Below are 14,754 nucleotides of genomic sequence, written 5' to 3' on the forward strand. Positions count from 1 at the left end.
TACTACTGTGATTGTGTAAAATTTAAAAAATAAGTCTAAGTACTGAAACACATTGTTTTCTATGACTAATAAGTGTCATAATGTAAAAAGTCAGGGAGTCTGACTTATTGAAGGCAGTGTACCAAGGACTATAATACAAGAACTTTTTAACCCAAAAAGTATTTATAAATTGTGCTTTCCACAATTGAAATGATTTTTTTAATCCTAGATGATTGTCCAAGAGTCAGTTAGTACTAAACAAAGACAGTAAACTGTAACCAGCAGCATTAGTTCACAAGTTTACTGTCATTCATGCACAAAGGGTAAGTCATCAAATTATATTCCAAGAAGAGTGAGTGTTTGCCTTAATTCTTCTTTCGGTGTTGGAAAACCCTCACATGTTATGTTGTTCAAGTTACTCTTGATTCCAACAAGGAACTGATCATTCCTGGTCAATGATTTGATGGCTTCAGGATGATGAATGTTCTGATCAGGTGCTTTCCGCAATACTTAGGAAAATGCTCTCCATGTCCACATTTTGATTAAAGAGCGTATAAACTATTGTACACTTGTACTACAGTGAAATAATCAGTAGGGTTGGTCCACAGCAGTGCAATGTTTGGTGATTTATTTTAGAAGCCTGTTAACTTGTTTCTCAAGTGTCTCAAAATATGACAAACCATTTCATTTACTTCTTAGAGTAGACCTAAGCCAGAAATACAGAATATTTCAGTTGAACTGGTCAGATGAAGGACTTGTTACTTTGTGTATGTACACATCATACTAGAGGTGGATGGTCAGTATGGCTCTTGCATTGTCCAGAATGGTTTGAGGATTGTCTTGCACAGACTTTGACTTTGTAGTTAAAATCACAACCCAATTAACTGTAAGTAATAAGGACAGGTTTTTTGTAGGAATTGGAAACCTGGTAGTTATAAAATGTAATAAACTGTTTATTTTACACCAGCAAAAATAATCTCTTTATTTTAATAGAATATAAATAACACAAATATATAATATAATATTAGAGTGTAATATTTGACATAAATATTAAACCCTGACATCAAGTATTTGAGTGGAGGCTACTCATTAAATTAGTACAAATTGAAATATGTAAAACAACAAAAATCATTGCAAGTTTTAAAATAATGCTTGGAACAATCACCAACATATCTGATAATGAAATATTTTTCAAAACATTATTCTATCTTACCAATAAAGATTCAATTACATTAGTTTAAGTGTTATTGCACACATATATGAACAAAATTGATGCCCCAAATAAAAAGAACAATTATATTTATCACCAGTAGACAAAGGAGTTGAGGGAGTGAGGAGGTACAGTCTGGTTGAATGTTCCTATTCTGTTGTCATTTACTATCACATTTGCTGGCACTGCTCTCCTGTAACACCATCAAATCAAATACATTATCTCAAGTTTAAATACTTCATTCAAAATCACTGTGAAGATTGAAATGTTGTTATATTAAGTATAACTTAATTTCATAAAACTTACGGATTATAAACAATAAGTGTATAGCTGCTGTCAGGGTTTTTTGTGGCTAGAGCCAGGACTACATTGCTTGGAGGATCTGGCTTTCTCGTGGGGAATGGACTGGCAGTTGTGCTGACATTCATTTCTCCTTGAAATTTCTTTCCATGAGCACTAATCGAGTCTTGACTGATTGTAACATCAATTCTTTTAGCACCAGGCTGGATAAATTTGGAAAAATGCCCAAGAACATAAAATATAGGTTGTTTGTAGAACTCCCCTCTTGTTGCATTAATGATGACTGAAGCTTCCAGAGGCACTTTGGAGGGTCCCGTCGGACCTCCAGATTCATCCAGGGCAATGTTCCAATCCACATAACCAACCACCCAGTGACCAAAGTTCTGAAATATAAAGTTGGTGAATACCAAATAAGAGCAAAACAAAACCTAAAACCATATTATCTAATAAGTTTTTCGGTAAAACTGGTTTCAAGCTGACCACATTCTTTTCATTTTTGTACACACAAATATAGTTCTAACAATATCAGAAAGAATGTTCCACTAACTTTAAAATCCAACTGGGAACTGTTATATTTTCAAGTATGTATCTTGTTTTATTACATTGTCTACTACAATATTATGCTAGAAGTTCTTCTAGAAGTAATCACAAAAAATATTTTAATCCTACTAGATATCAGGATCTCCTCTTTGACCTCTTATAATACTAGACATTAATTACTAATTGTTTACAAGAATTCAGTTGGGTTTGGTGATGCAGACAATTACAACATATTAACCTTGCAGGGCATAAAGAATGTCTTATTTTACCAGGCGAAGTGAGGGCTAAGAAGCCCTCTCTAACACAACCTGGGGACCAACGGCTTAAAGGTGACTTCCGAACCACCACCAATGGCCGGGCAGGCGGGCTGCTTGCAAGGACAGGATGGCTCAGCGGTCACCCATCCAAGCAGCAGCCATGCTCGACATTGCTTGATCTGGTTATCTTGCGATAACCACCGTACCCACTACACTACGCCATTGGCAACACATTAACCTTGCAAGGCATGAACTAATTTTAAAAATATATAAAATAAAATTTTAATTTTTAAAAGTCCTACACAAAAAACTTTGGACAAACAAACAAAAGATCAGTTTTGGACAAAATTTGCTGAAAAAGACTAACAATTATTAACTAAGATTACTTGGCATTCTATTTATTTAACTATATCTGAACAAAATCCGTCATAAAACGAAAAACTGTTTCATCAAACTTTTGTTTCGACAAGAATCGACTAAAAATTACTTACACTATTTTATATCAAACACAATAAAGAAAGAGCCTGAAACAATACGAAATGCACAATACTTGTAAAATATCAAAGGCAGGATTCAAGGCTCACACTATCTCTCACTCAGGGTGCTACCAATGTTTGGTTTTTGCATTAATTCTCTATTGATAGTTAACAGAAATATACTGATGTATTCAAACAAAATAAAAAGAAATCAATGATTAATTTACTTCAAATAGCAAAGTAGTAGTGTTACATAAGTCAATAAACTCTTACCTGGAAAACATTATTTATGTATCTAACAGCTCTGGACCAATCACCTAAACTTACTGCACTGCCACCTGAATGAAACAATAATAGATTGGTCTTGTTACAAAGCTTGTAAAAATAAATGTTAGCTTGTGTAAATGGTTTTTGGATTGCAGTATACATTAATTAATCTAAAAATTCAACAAAAGAAAACAGATCTTCTTGTTAAAGTTTTAACTGACATACAAAGATATGATTTAACAAATATTTGTACAAATTAAAAATAACAAAATGATACATAGACGGTGAAAATTATTTGCAGACTTACCACTTTGGAAAGTGTTGATGCTGCTCTCAGTATACAGTATAAACTTGTCAGGATATTTCTTGTTGAATTGCTCCAATTCAGAAATTGATCTGTTATTGTCAAAGTACCAGTGTAAAGCTATACCATCAATATAATGGGCAGCTTCTTTGTCAGTAAACATCTGGAAACAATTAATAGTACTGTAATGCTTGTAATTACCACTTTAAGTTTTGTTACAATTCAGATCGGTAGTCCAAGAATCTATGGAGCCATGTGTTGCTTTTAGTGAAAACTGCTTAGAGGACAGGAAATTTGTAAAAGTCGTAGGAGTCACCAATGACACTGAGATAAGTTTTCTTAAATACATTGAAAATATTTCTCAATGTGCGATGAATAAATTAAGAATTTTAAATATATTTACAACTGCAATTCCTGTAATTGAAACTGCTCATGGTTAATTGCTTGGTATTTTCAACAATAAATTATACTCTTCCTGTGTTTAAAAACTGTTAACTCAAGAAGTTTATAATATTCTTTCAAGGGGGTAAAATTGTGCTCTAAGATTTGTTTATAATTTGAAATATTCTATCATATTTCTCACTACAGAAAGCAGGTCACTTTCCTTTCAGTGAAATATCTCTGTAGGCTCCAGATAGGGACACTGTTACATAAGGTTTTGGAAACTGGTAAACCCTCTTACGTCGTGAACCCTCAAGCTGTCAACATGAGCGGCTGTTAGAGAATAGCACACCTAACAGAATGCCTCACTGCAGCTGCTGCATATAAGGCTGGATACAACAAAGAAAGCTTTTTCTTACTTTGGACCTTGAAAGTACAATGCCCTATCACCCACCGTTAAAGAATTAACTTAAGAGGTTTAAAAAATCTAATATATATATATATATATATATATATATATCTATATATATATATGAGGGGTACCCAAAAGAAACCGGAATAGCATTGCCATTGGCAAAGCTTATGTAGTATGCATTTCTGCCGCTAGGCGTGTATAGCACAACTCATGGCCAGTTCAGTGCCATCTATATCGTAAATCTGGCTTGTTCCATTCCTCTGCAGTGATTATTTTTGCTTGTGCTATTTTGTTCTTGTTTCGTTTTTTATGATAACAAGTTTAAGTGAACAACATGCAGCTGTGAAATTTTGTTTTCTACTCGGTAAAAATGCTGCTGAAACTAAGATCCCAATGAACCAGAACATGTTGCTGCAGTGTTCCTGGTGGTCTGGTTATCTGGAGAAAGGTCTTAGGTTTCGAAAGATACAGAGTATAAAGATCCGGTTTACAAAGATATGACACTGATTTTTAGGGAACTTGGGTTCAATGATTAAATAATACCTAGAGAGTTAAGAGATTGATCCACATTAATCTACTGGTACCTATACAGAATCTGCTTTGTAACTGTCTTTAGCCCTCATATTCGCAATACTATACAGGCAGATTTGAGTTAAAAAAATATAAAAAATTCTACTTTTCAGCATGGAAGTAAAATCAATTATAAATTGGGTAAAATGTTGTTAATTATCTAACCAATCTGCTTGAAAATGTTTTTCTTTGTACAAAAATATTGTAGACCAGAAAAATACAGAAAGAGTAACATTTATATATTTTTTTATTATATTAAAACTATAATACTTTTATTTACTTAGAATGTTTTACTTTTAAATAAATACAAATTAAAAAATAAAACTAAGATAAAATTTTACTATCTGTATGTGTGATAGAAACAAATTTTCTTTTCAAGAAAATGGTAACACTTTCGACATTCTATCTCTTAATTAATTAACTATTTACAACAATTTAACAAAGTGCTTGCATTTTTCTCAACATTAATAGCTGCCACCAACCATGTAACCAAAATGGCTACTTCCTCAATGTTTTGTGTACTTGTACAGGTGCAAACTTTGCAGCATACCTGGGGTGTTTTCTGGTTCTGTAGACAGTGAACACATGTTTTATGTAATAACAAGACTGATCATAACATTGAAAATTATGGACTTAGAGTGAAAGGCTAAAAGCTAGAAAGTAACTAGGTCTAAACAACTAATTCAAAAAATCGTTAAAGAAATAGTACAAAGTTATTAATATGACTCAGGTGCCAATTTTTTAAGGAGGATGATCCTCCATTTTAGCCTTATTCTGCCCGTCCTGATGGACCATTGGTATATGCGAGGATTTTATCAAACAGAATTAAGAGTACAGTCAGTACAGTACAAGTCGACAGTACTGATAAAATCGCTTTGGTTACAGAAGAATTTGAACCAGCACAATCTATTCATAAGATCCAAAAAACTATTCCATGCAGCCATCGGCTTTCCCCAATTAATAGCCAAATATGTATTATCTTATTTACATAAAATTTTGTAATTCTGTGCGTATTGAATTATACATTACATAGGTCAGACAGAGTATAGAACAATAATGAAGATATTAATTTTTTGTTTTTCCTTTGGTTTTTTGGCAACATAAATGAAGACTTACTCTGTCTGACCACCAGGACATAAATGGTCGTTCGTCATCCAAAGTGAGAATCTTGATATGTTTGTAGTCTGATGTCCTGAGAATTGGACCCAGGTATGCTTTCGTCCAATATCTTGCTTGGGAAGGCAACATTATCATGTTAGGCATGATGAAGAAAGCACCAAAGTAAATTGGGACTATGAACTCATTTCCTTGAGTGAGTCCCCAAAACTCTATTCCCTGTTCATTATAGGCTTCGAAAAATCTGGAATATTAAAAGTTTTGATATTAGTAACAGAGTATAATAAAATGATAAATGCAAAAAAACTTTAATCATTTAAATAAAACTTATACTTGTTAAGAATATGTTCCATTTAAAATATTTCTAATCAAAGATGGGCAATGATGATCTAAGTGTTTTTCACCCACAAAAAAAAATCTAATCAAAGACGTTAGAGAAATTTTTATACATAGTCTGCACAAGATTGGGTGACCTTGCCATATTTTCGATATTTCTTTGTTTATTTTTCCTAGCAATAGCAGCATTGTAAAGGCTTGTGAGGCTCATCTTTTCTCTTATATTTCACTACATGACTTTGATCTGTTAGTCTTTTAAGCACTTAACAAGTTGAGCTTTTATTGTTTTTTCCAAAACAGTTTAACTTTTACAATATATAAAAGCTGCTGGAAGTAAATCCAAAATATTCTGTAATATTTCATTGCTGTTTAAAAAATACTTTATTTGATATAAAAACAAATATTACTCGTAGATGTTCAAAGGTCAGTAGCTCACAGAAGTCTGCCATCCTCCAGAGACAGAGATCCAAGAGGGTGTGTACCCATTAGGCTACAAGCGTCCAGACAAAAAAAGATCCCAGAAACTCTATGCACAAAGGATGGGTGATCCCATAGACTGAAGTTCTAAAGACCAGGGTAATCCTAGAAGCTAGCCATATATACCAGGGCTTCTAGAGTTTATATTACCTCGGTGATGGTTTACTTTTACAGACCAGAGCATTTCAGAAGCTAAATGATTACATGTATAGTATAGATGTTTATAAATTCTAGATCTCTTAAGAACTATGACAGAAATTTACCTTAATCTTGGGCCTAGAGATCCAACAGGGTTTTTTAAAAATATATGTTATCTGAATATTTTGTAGAAATTAAATTGATTTCAACTGAAAACTATGAAAAGTTAGCTAATTTAAAATGAGTTTTTGTCTAATTTCTCTTTGCTGTTCTATCTTTTTATTTAACATCACTGCAAACTAAAAGTCCTGACAACTTACTTCAGTATATAGTTAGACCAAGCACGATAGTACTGCGAGTGAAGATAGCCTGGCTGAGTGGAGTTGTTTGATTTCATCCAGAAAGGGGCAGTCCAAGGAGTAGCAACCAGTTTTAAACCTCTGGTACTTGCATTTTGAGCCATTTTTATCAATGGAATCTATAAATCCACAGGTTAAAGTTGTAAAAAATTAATAATAAATAGAGTTAAAAACTAAACTTAAAAATAGAACTTTACTCTGAAAATATTGCTTTACCTTCAATATATAATCTTCTTGAGTTAAATTAAAGTATTTTAACTCCATATCACCAGGTACATCGTCATATGAATATGGACGTGTCGAAAAGTCTGAACATGCCACTGGAACCCTAACCAAGGTGTATTCCAAGCCAGATGACCCAAAAAATGACCTATAAGACAGTATTAAAATGTTATCCACAAACCGTAATAATTACCTGTTTATAAAGTCTTGGCATACATGTAAAAATATGGCTTAGTTACCATGATCATTTCTCTGGATAACCTAAAAATAATGTTATTATGACAATGAATAATCCTCTTAAGTTTGTAATGTTATTTGATTACGTTCCAAAACTATATTTTTAACTTTCGTCTAACAACTTTTTAACAGTTTCTTGCCTAGTAAATAAATGGTTGAAAGTTGTAAATACTCACTCTACAAACTTGTTTTGAACTCCCAAAGGAAGAGAATGAAACAGCATTCCAGAAGAATCAGTGAAGGAAGCTCCAACTCCAACAAAAGTTTGGTATTGAAGATCAGAGTTTACCGAAATATATACATCTGTACAGGAAAAGTTGGATAAGTTATTTTCTATGCTATAATGGTGTATTTGGGCTTATAAATTTTTATTTACAATCTTTTAGTGTAACTTTTTTTCTGAAAATATAAAACCTTCCAGAGGATTAAAATACAGCCAGTCAAAGCGGAATTAGGACTTATAAAAATTCCGGGGATGTGCATATCAGTTTCTTTGATGTGCATAATGGTTAAAAAATTACAGATAGTTAAGTAAGAATTTGGATCAATTGTTTAACCTGGCCTAGATAAAGAGTTGAAAATAAAAAATATGATTATTTTATATTATGTAATATAAATTAACATGTATATGAATGATTTCAGTGAATAACATGTTTTTTGATGATTCAAGTGATAGTAAAATATAAATAAAGTCACACTTTATTAATAAAATATTGCTTTAGTAAATTATATTTTTTTAATAAATAAATAACATTATCCCCTTCAATCGTCTTTTACATACTTACTGTAACAACTCATACCCTTATCTTCAGCCGTTTTACTGTGGACAAATCAGACACCCCAAAAACTACTATACTCAAGTTCAAGTTCAAAAATATTTATTTTCTTGAAATACAAAAAGAAATACATATTCCATGAGTTCTGTTGAACTCACGCGAAATAATTGAATTGTATTGTTTGTACTCACAATACAATTCTAGAAAATGTGAAAAATATCAAATGTTTCTCTCTTTAAGAACGGTATTTTAATGAGTTGTGACTAAAAAAGTTAAATTTTTATTTTTAATTAATCAGTACTATAACTAAAGACGTTGCATCACATTAATACAAAATTAATTATTGTTTACAAATTATAATAATAATTTGTAACTTCCACACAATAAAATAGTTATGTCAACCTTTGAGGATACAAGCACCAACATGTGTGTCCTCTTTTAGAACATTCCTCTTAATTTTAAAAACTGAATTCTATCTCTTACCACTGGAGATATTGGATGTATCAGAGATATTGAGGAATGTCCCCACAGTTTTAGTGAACCCTGGACTGTCCTCAGATGTCATGTAATGGTAGTATTGTCCCCGGGGAAGTTGGGAAGGTCTCTCCACAGTGTCACAGTATGTCTCATTGCACACACAAATGTAACCATATTGTTCAAGCCTAGCTGAGCAGGGAATGTCTCCTGTTATAGCCAACTTTACTGAAAATTAGCAAAATCAATGGGAAAATATTACTTGAATTTATAGTATAAACTTATTTAATTCAACCAATGTATAATAAATTTCTCTACAACATGTTTATACTTTATTTTAAATTAATATAAATTTTCATGTCCTCTCTAACTGTAATTGGTAAATCTAGTTTATAATAATGTTCCACTAATGTGTATACTATATATGTAACCAAATTCACTGTATCCATCTACAGCTACAAATTATGAATAAAAAACACTTATAAATTCATTTAGTGTTAAAAAATACATATTAATCATCTGAAGTATAGTACTGATTTCTTATATTACTAAGCAATGGCAAATTTCTGAAAAATGTTGTTTCTTTCACAATCCTCAGATCGTAATAGATCGATGTTTATATTGTCCATTGTGCAATGTTAATCATGTGTCTAATGCCACACATGAGACCAAAAGTTTGTTACTTTTGTACATATAACAACTTACCCAGTGTAAAAATAAAAAGATATCTCAATCTAATCTCCATCCTATTTTCTCAGTTTTAGGAACCTGGAAAAATGTTTCAAATGAATATACTAACAATATTATATAGTAGAAGTATACTGTATCTTTTATAAATTTATATACAAACAATAATTTTTTATATGATGATGCAAAATAAACGCTGTTCTTTTAGTAAAATCAAATATAATACTTTTTAGTGTGTTTAAAAGCATATACAAAGAGAAATATCTCTGTCATCATGAACCACACACATAAATAGAGTTAACTAAAATTATTAGTAATTGATAAATACAATTGAAGGTATTAAAAGCATAATACATGATATACGTCCAGGTACCTCAAAATCTTTGTAGTTAATTTGGAAGATAACTACATAGGTACTAAATATTCTATTATTATTGTTGATCTATAAACAGAAATTTTCTTTGGTTATTATGTTTTGTGAAATATTACTATTTATTTGTGTTTATGTCCTACTTGCGAGTTATTTCTTTTATAGTTAATTTGTCAAGAATGGTAACAAACTTTCAAAACATAAATTATTGAAATTTGAATGAACTGTAACTTGGATTTCTAACCTGTTTATATTGCCATCTAGTACAACTAATTGTAGTAGATGAGTTAGCATTATGTTATATTCAAGATCTTTGAATCGTTGTGTATAAAATAAAATATATAGATTTCAATAAATATAAAAGGTTAAAATGCAAAACATTATGTATTTTCAAAAAATACATCCAATTCTAACTATTTAACCCAATAATTCTGAGGTACTTTACACTTATTACCAATTTTAATTCACCACTACTTCTACGATAAAAAAGGTCAGGATTTTTAAATATTCACTGCGAAGTACACATTTCAAGTTTAATAAAAACCAATGTTAAATTTATCAATAAATTCTGTTGGTTTCCATGTAATTTAAATATGTTCCAAAAAATACTTTTACTTCCCAAAATTGCCTATGAAATATAGAACTATCAATGTTTGTTTGTATTCATCTACTTGTTTGAGCCAAAAGTAAATTTCTGATTTGATCTCAAAGACCAAAAATTGTAAAAGCTGGATATCTGATCTTTGCAGAGAATACAGTAAGATGTCCATGGCCGAACAAATAACATACAACCTATATTTACTTCTGAAGTATTAAATTTGCATTGACTGTAAAATCATTCGATTATATCTATAAACTTATTTTATAACTACTAACGACATGTTTTAGTAATCAGCTGTTTAAAGTAAACAAGAATTTACTACTATAAGATAAGCATTGAAACTTTGGAAGCCCAATGTACTTCAAATAAAAAACTACATCTAGTGCTTTCAATTAATACCTAATATGTATATAAAATAATAGTTTTGGATACTGTACCTAAAACTACCATACAAAAATCAACAAATTAATTTAATAACTAGACAGATTTTCAGATTGTCCCTTGTTACTAAATTCCCATGTTACATTTTGCCCTGAAAGTACATTTATATGTATAGTACCACAATGGAAGTTTAGTGCCATATACATACCTGTATATCCACAAGAAGTCATTAAGTAAAAGACGATTGCAACTAAATAGTTTCAACGTCTTATATTACAGTTTGGAGACACTGTACTTGACAACTTTCAAGATCTGTGTCCGATAATATTAGTTCAACAAGATTTCTTGTCAAAATGAAATAAATATTATCAAACAGATATCAGAAACGCTTATCAAGTTTTCATTGTAACTTTATAATACTAATTTTATAGAAGTTAAGGTCGATATTCTTCACTTATATTCTACGTCAGTGGCCTTAGAAGATATGAAGTGGGATCACTTGTGTAACAAATAAGCCTAAAATCTCATTCAGTCATTAACCCCAAGAATTCCCAAGTGTTCATACCAGTTAGTAATGCATGGATCCCATTAACATATGTAAGTGCAATTATATAGGTTGGTCATAAAAATTGTGTTCATCTGCCCTGAAAATGATGGTCTTCAGATCATTGTGAGTCTCTTTGTCTGAAAATCAAACGCTAACATAATTATTACTTAAATATCTAACTGTTAGTTTTAAGTGTGCAATTTTTAATGTTATGATTTCTTTTTTATAATTATAAATATGTTCTTTTACCCTAAAATTCGTAGGGTAAATTATAAATTTAACATCCGTTTTTAAGTCCCAAAATAATATAAGAAGCTACTTAACAAAATTAAAACCGAAAAACAAACAACAAGAAACCAAGAATGTGATATATAAAATTGACTGTGGTTGCAACAAGACGTATATTGGCCAAACATCAAGACCTGTGGAAATTAGGGTAAAATGTTATGATTTGTTATAAAAATATATTAAAATATGTGATATTTTCAACCATATGCTGTCATCATATTTCAACGTCTAACAAAACTAGTGTAATATTTCTTTCTTAGGAAAAAACATAAATGTTTGTTTTTTGTCCAAACATTTCTGTAAGGGAAATCCCGATCTAAAAGGAAAGTTTTTTTACTATTCCATGGAAAAGTTTGTTTTACTGTTTTACAATAATTAATAAGTTACTTTAAATACAATTCAGAAATCTTTCATTCACACATTATATATAAATATACAAATAAATTATGTAATATATAAACTTATATTATATTTGCAAAAGAAGTATGCAAGGTAATAAACTGAAAAATAATATTGAATTATTTAGATTTACTCATGACTATATGTTAGTTTTGTAATTCTCGTATATTAGTGATTTTTTGTTTTTATATGTTGAAGCAATTTATTGAAAAATTTGTCTAATGTATATTATTTTTATAAATTTCTTTTAATAGATTTATATATTGGTGAAATGTGTAACTGGATCATTTTTAGTAATTGTGTTATGTGCATGTACATCTGTCTGTATTTGGTATTTCTCTGCATTATTTACTAATTAACCAATCAATTGTTTTATGATCATATAGTCATTATTCCAAAAACAGAGAAATGTGATTCATTTGATCAAGTTTTAAGATTATTTTATAGCTAATTTTTCGAACATTAAAATTTGTATTCAGGTCGATTAGAACTTCCTCCATACCTCTTACAAACAGCAAAAATAGTTTTTTTCTTAACCTTTCTCATCCCAGTTACAAAATGGCCTTGTAGTATGGGATGGAACATCTGCTACGGATCTTCAACAAATCCTTATTGTACAAAAATAACGTTTTAGACCATTTGCAGGCCTTCACCAACAGGAAAGCTGTAGAGATTCTTTAAAATCTTTAAGATCCTCACTGTTGCCTTACTTTATATTTATTACATGATAATATACGCTGATAGGGGGAATCTGCACTGCACTGCTAGAATACAAGAGTGGGGTACTCTTCAATCTTCCAGCATATCGCATATCTGAGCGAAAATCTTCTTATGTGGGGATGAAACTCTACAACCACCTGCCATCAAATCTCCAGTTCAAAAGAGACAGAGGCCTGAAGATGGTTTTACACTGATGGCTCCTGGACTCGGCCTTCTGGAGTTTCCTGCTCTCTTAATATCAGAACTATGAGTTAAAATTATAGAAAAATTGTTAAATTTATCAATTGATAGATACAACATTGTAGAAATGTGTACTTAACATATCTAACATTAGTATTGAATACCTTTCATTAGTCAAAAGTGTTTTTCTCATATCAGTTCAAAGAATCAAGATAAGATGAATATGCTCTTAAAATAACAAACTTTGTAGAATATAACCTTTTTTATATATTGGTTCTCAAATAGGTTTCAATCAGTGAAGGAGCACTTTTCCAAAGATGAGTATTTTAACTGCATATGACCAATATGTATATATATATATATATATATATATATATATATATATATATATATATATATATATATATATATATATAATTTCAATAAACATTGAATCATAAAAAGTAATAATGTTTTTGAATAATTGAATCGGAAAAAGTAAGCGCTCTGTGGTGTAATGGTAGCACATTCACCCGGCAAGTGAGAGATCCGGGTTCGACTCCCGGCCGAGCAAGTACTTTTTGTGATTCAATGTTTATTGAAATGAAATAAGGCTATTGCCATTTATACAATTTAACGTATATATATACGAGAGAGAGAGAGAGAGAGAGAGGAGAGAGAGAGAGAGAGAGAGAGAGAGAGACCAATTTGACACCAATTTTTTTATTTTACCTGCCCCGGTTTAGACCAAAGGTCCACTCTTCCACCGGGACAGGCACCAAAAGATTACAACACAGAACATAGGTCGTGGTCTTACAAAACGTTTTGACCTTACAAACATGATTTATACATTGTACAAGGAATAAATTGTTATTATATATCTAGTTAAATATATATATATATATATATATTTTTTTTTAAATCAAAAATATACTATCATGTTTCTTTCGTAAATATAATTCCAACACTTCATTTCATTACATTGTAAATACAATCTACAAAACAAACACATAATATAAAGAAGAAAACAATTATAATCCAAATACACTTCAATCTATAATAACAACTCAAATATAGCCTTATTTTATTACACTGTTTATCTTAAGCATGATTTCATAATAACATTTTTATTTTCTAACCCTATTCACTATATTTTAAAAAGCAATAAACGTCTTATATTTTTCACAAATATTCTCTCATTTTGCTCTTCTTTTAATGTTCGTTCTAGTTTATTTAATAACCTGATTGATTGGACACGAAAAGATTTAGAATTATATCACCGTTCTATGGATTGGAAATTGCAAAATATGATCACCAAAATCTTGTTTGTCTCAAATGAACATCTTGCATTCTAACAAATTTTTCATACAAATATTCTGGCGTTTTATATTTTCAAAGTCTTAAAAGCTAAACTCAATATACTTAACTCCCTCCGTTCTTTAATCTTTAGCCAATTCAACTCTTTATAATACCTAGTTACATGATCATCCAATCGTAGATTGAAAATATACCTAATGCAAGCATTTTGTGCAACTTGTAACCTATTACTTAGTTCGTCATTTATATCACAATATGCTGACATAGCATAATCAAAATGTGGGAAAATCAATGACATCACAAGCTGTTTTTTTGTATGAGTTGTTGGCTTGAAACATAAACGTTTGAATTGATACAAACTTTGGAAAACCTTTTTACAAACATAATTTACTTGCTCTTCCCATGACAAGTTACCCATAATTCTAAGTCCTAAATTTACAACTGAATTTTC

At 30.6% G+C, this 14,754-nt stretch overlaps 1 protein-coding gene across 1 annotated transcript; it reads right to left on the bottom strand.

Annotated features, from left to right (window-relative positions):
• Window positions 1–931: 931 nt before the first annotated feature.
• On the bottom strand, window positions 932–11,218 carry LOC124363897 (putative glucosylceramidase 4). Its single transcript, XM_046819170.1, has 11 exons — window positions 11,082–11,218; window positions 9,540–9,602; window positions 8,844–9,062; window positions 7,761–7,887; window positions 7,342–7,495; window positions 7,087–7,244; window positions 5,816–6,059; window positions 3,337–3,496; window positions 3,036–3,100; window positions 1,496–1,872; window positions 932–1,382 (listed from the first exon to the last, which is right to left on the bottom strand). The coding sequence occupies exons 2-11, from the start codon at window positions 9,577–9,579 to the stop codon at window positions 1,283–1,285; spliced, it is 1,644 nt and encodes a 547-aa protein (XP_046675126.1). The 5' UTR covers window positions 9,580–9,602; window positions 11,082–11,218; the 3' UTR covers window positions 932–1,282.
• Window positions 11,219–14,754: the final 3,536 nt, after the last annotated feature.

Source organism: Homalodisca vitripennis, chromosome 5, assembly GCF_021130785.1.
Source record: "Homalodisca vitripennis isolate AUS2020 chromosome 5, UT_GWSS_2.1, whole genome shotgun sequence".
Lineage (NCBI taxonomy): Eukaryota > Metazoa > Arthropoda > Insecta > Hemiptera > Cicadellidae > Homalodisca > Homalodisca vitripennis.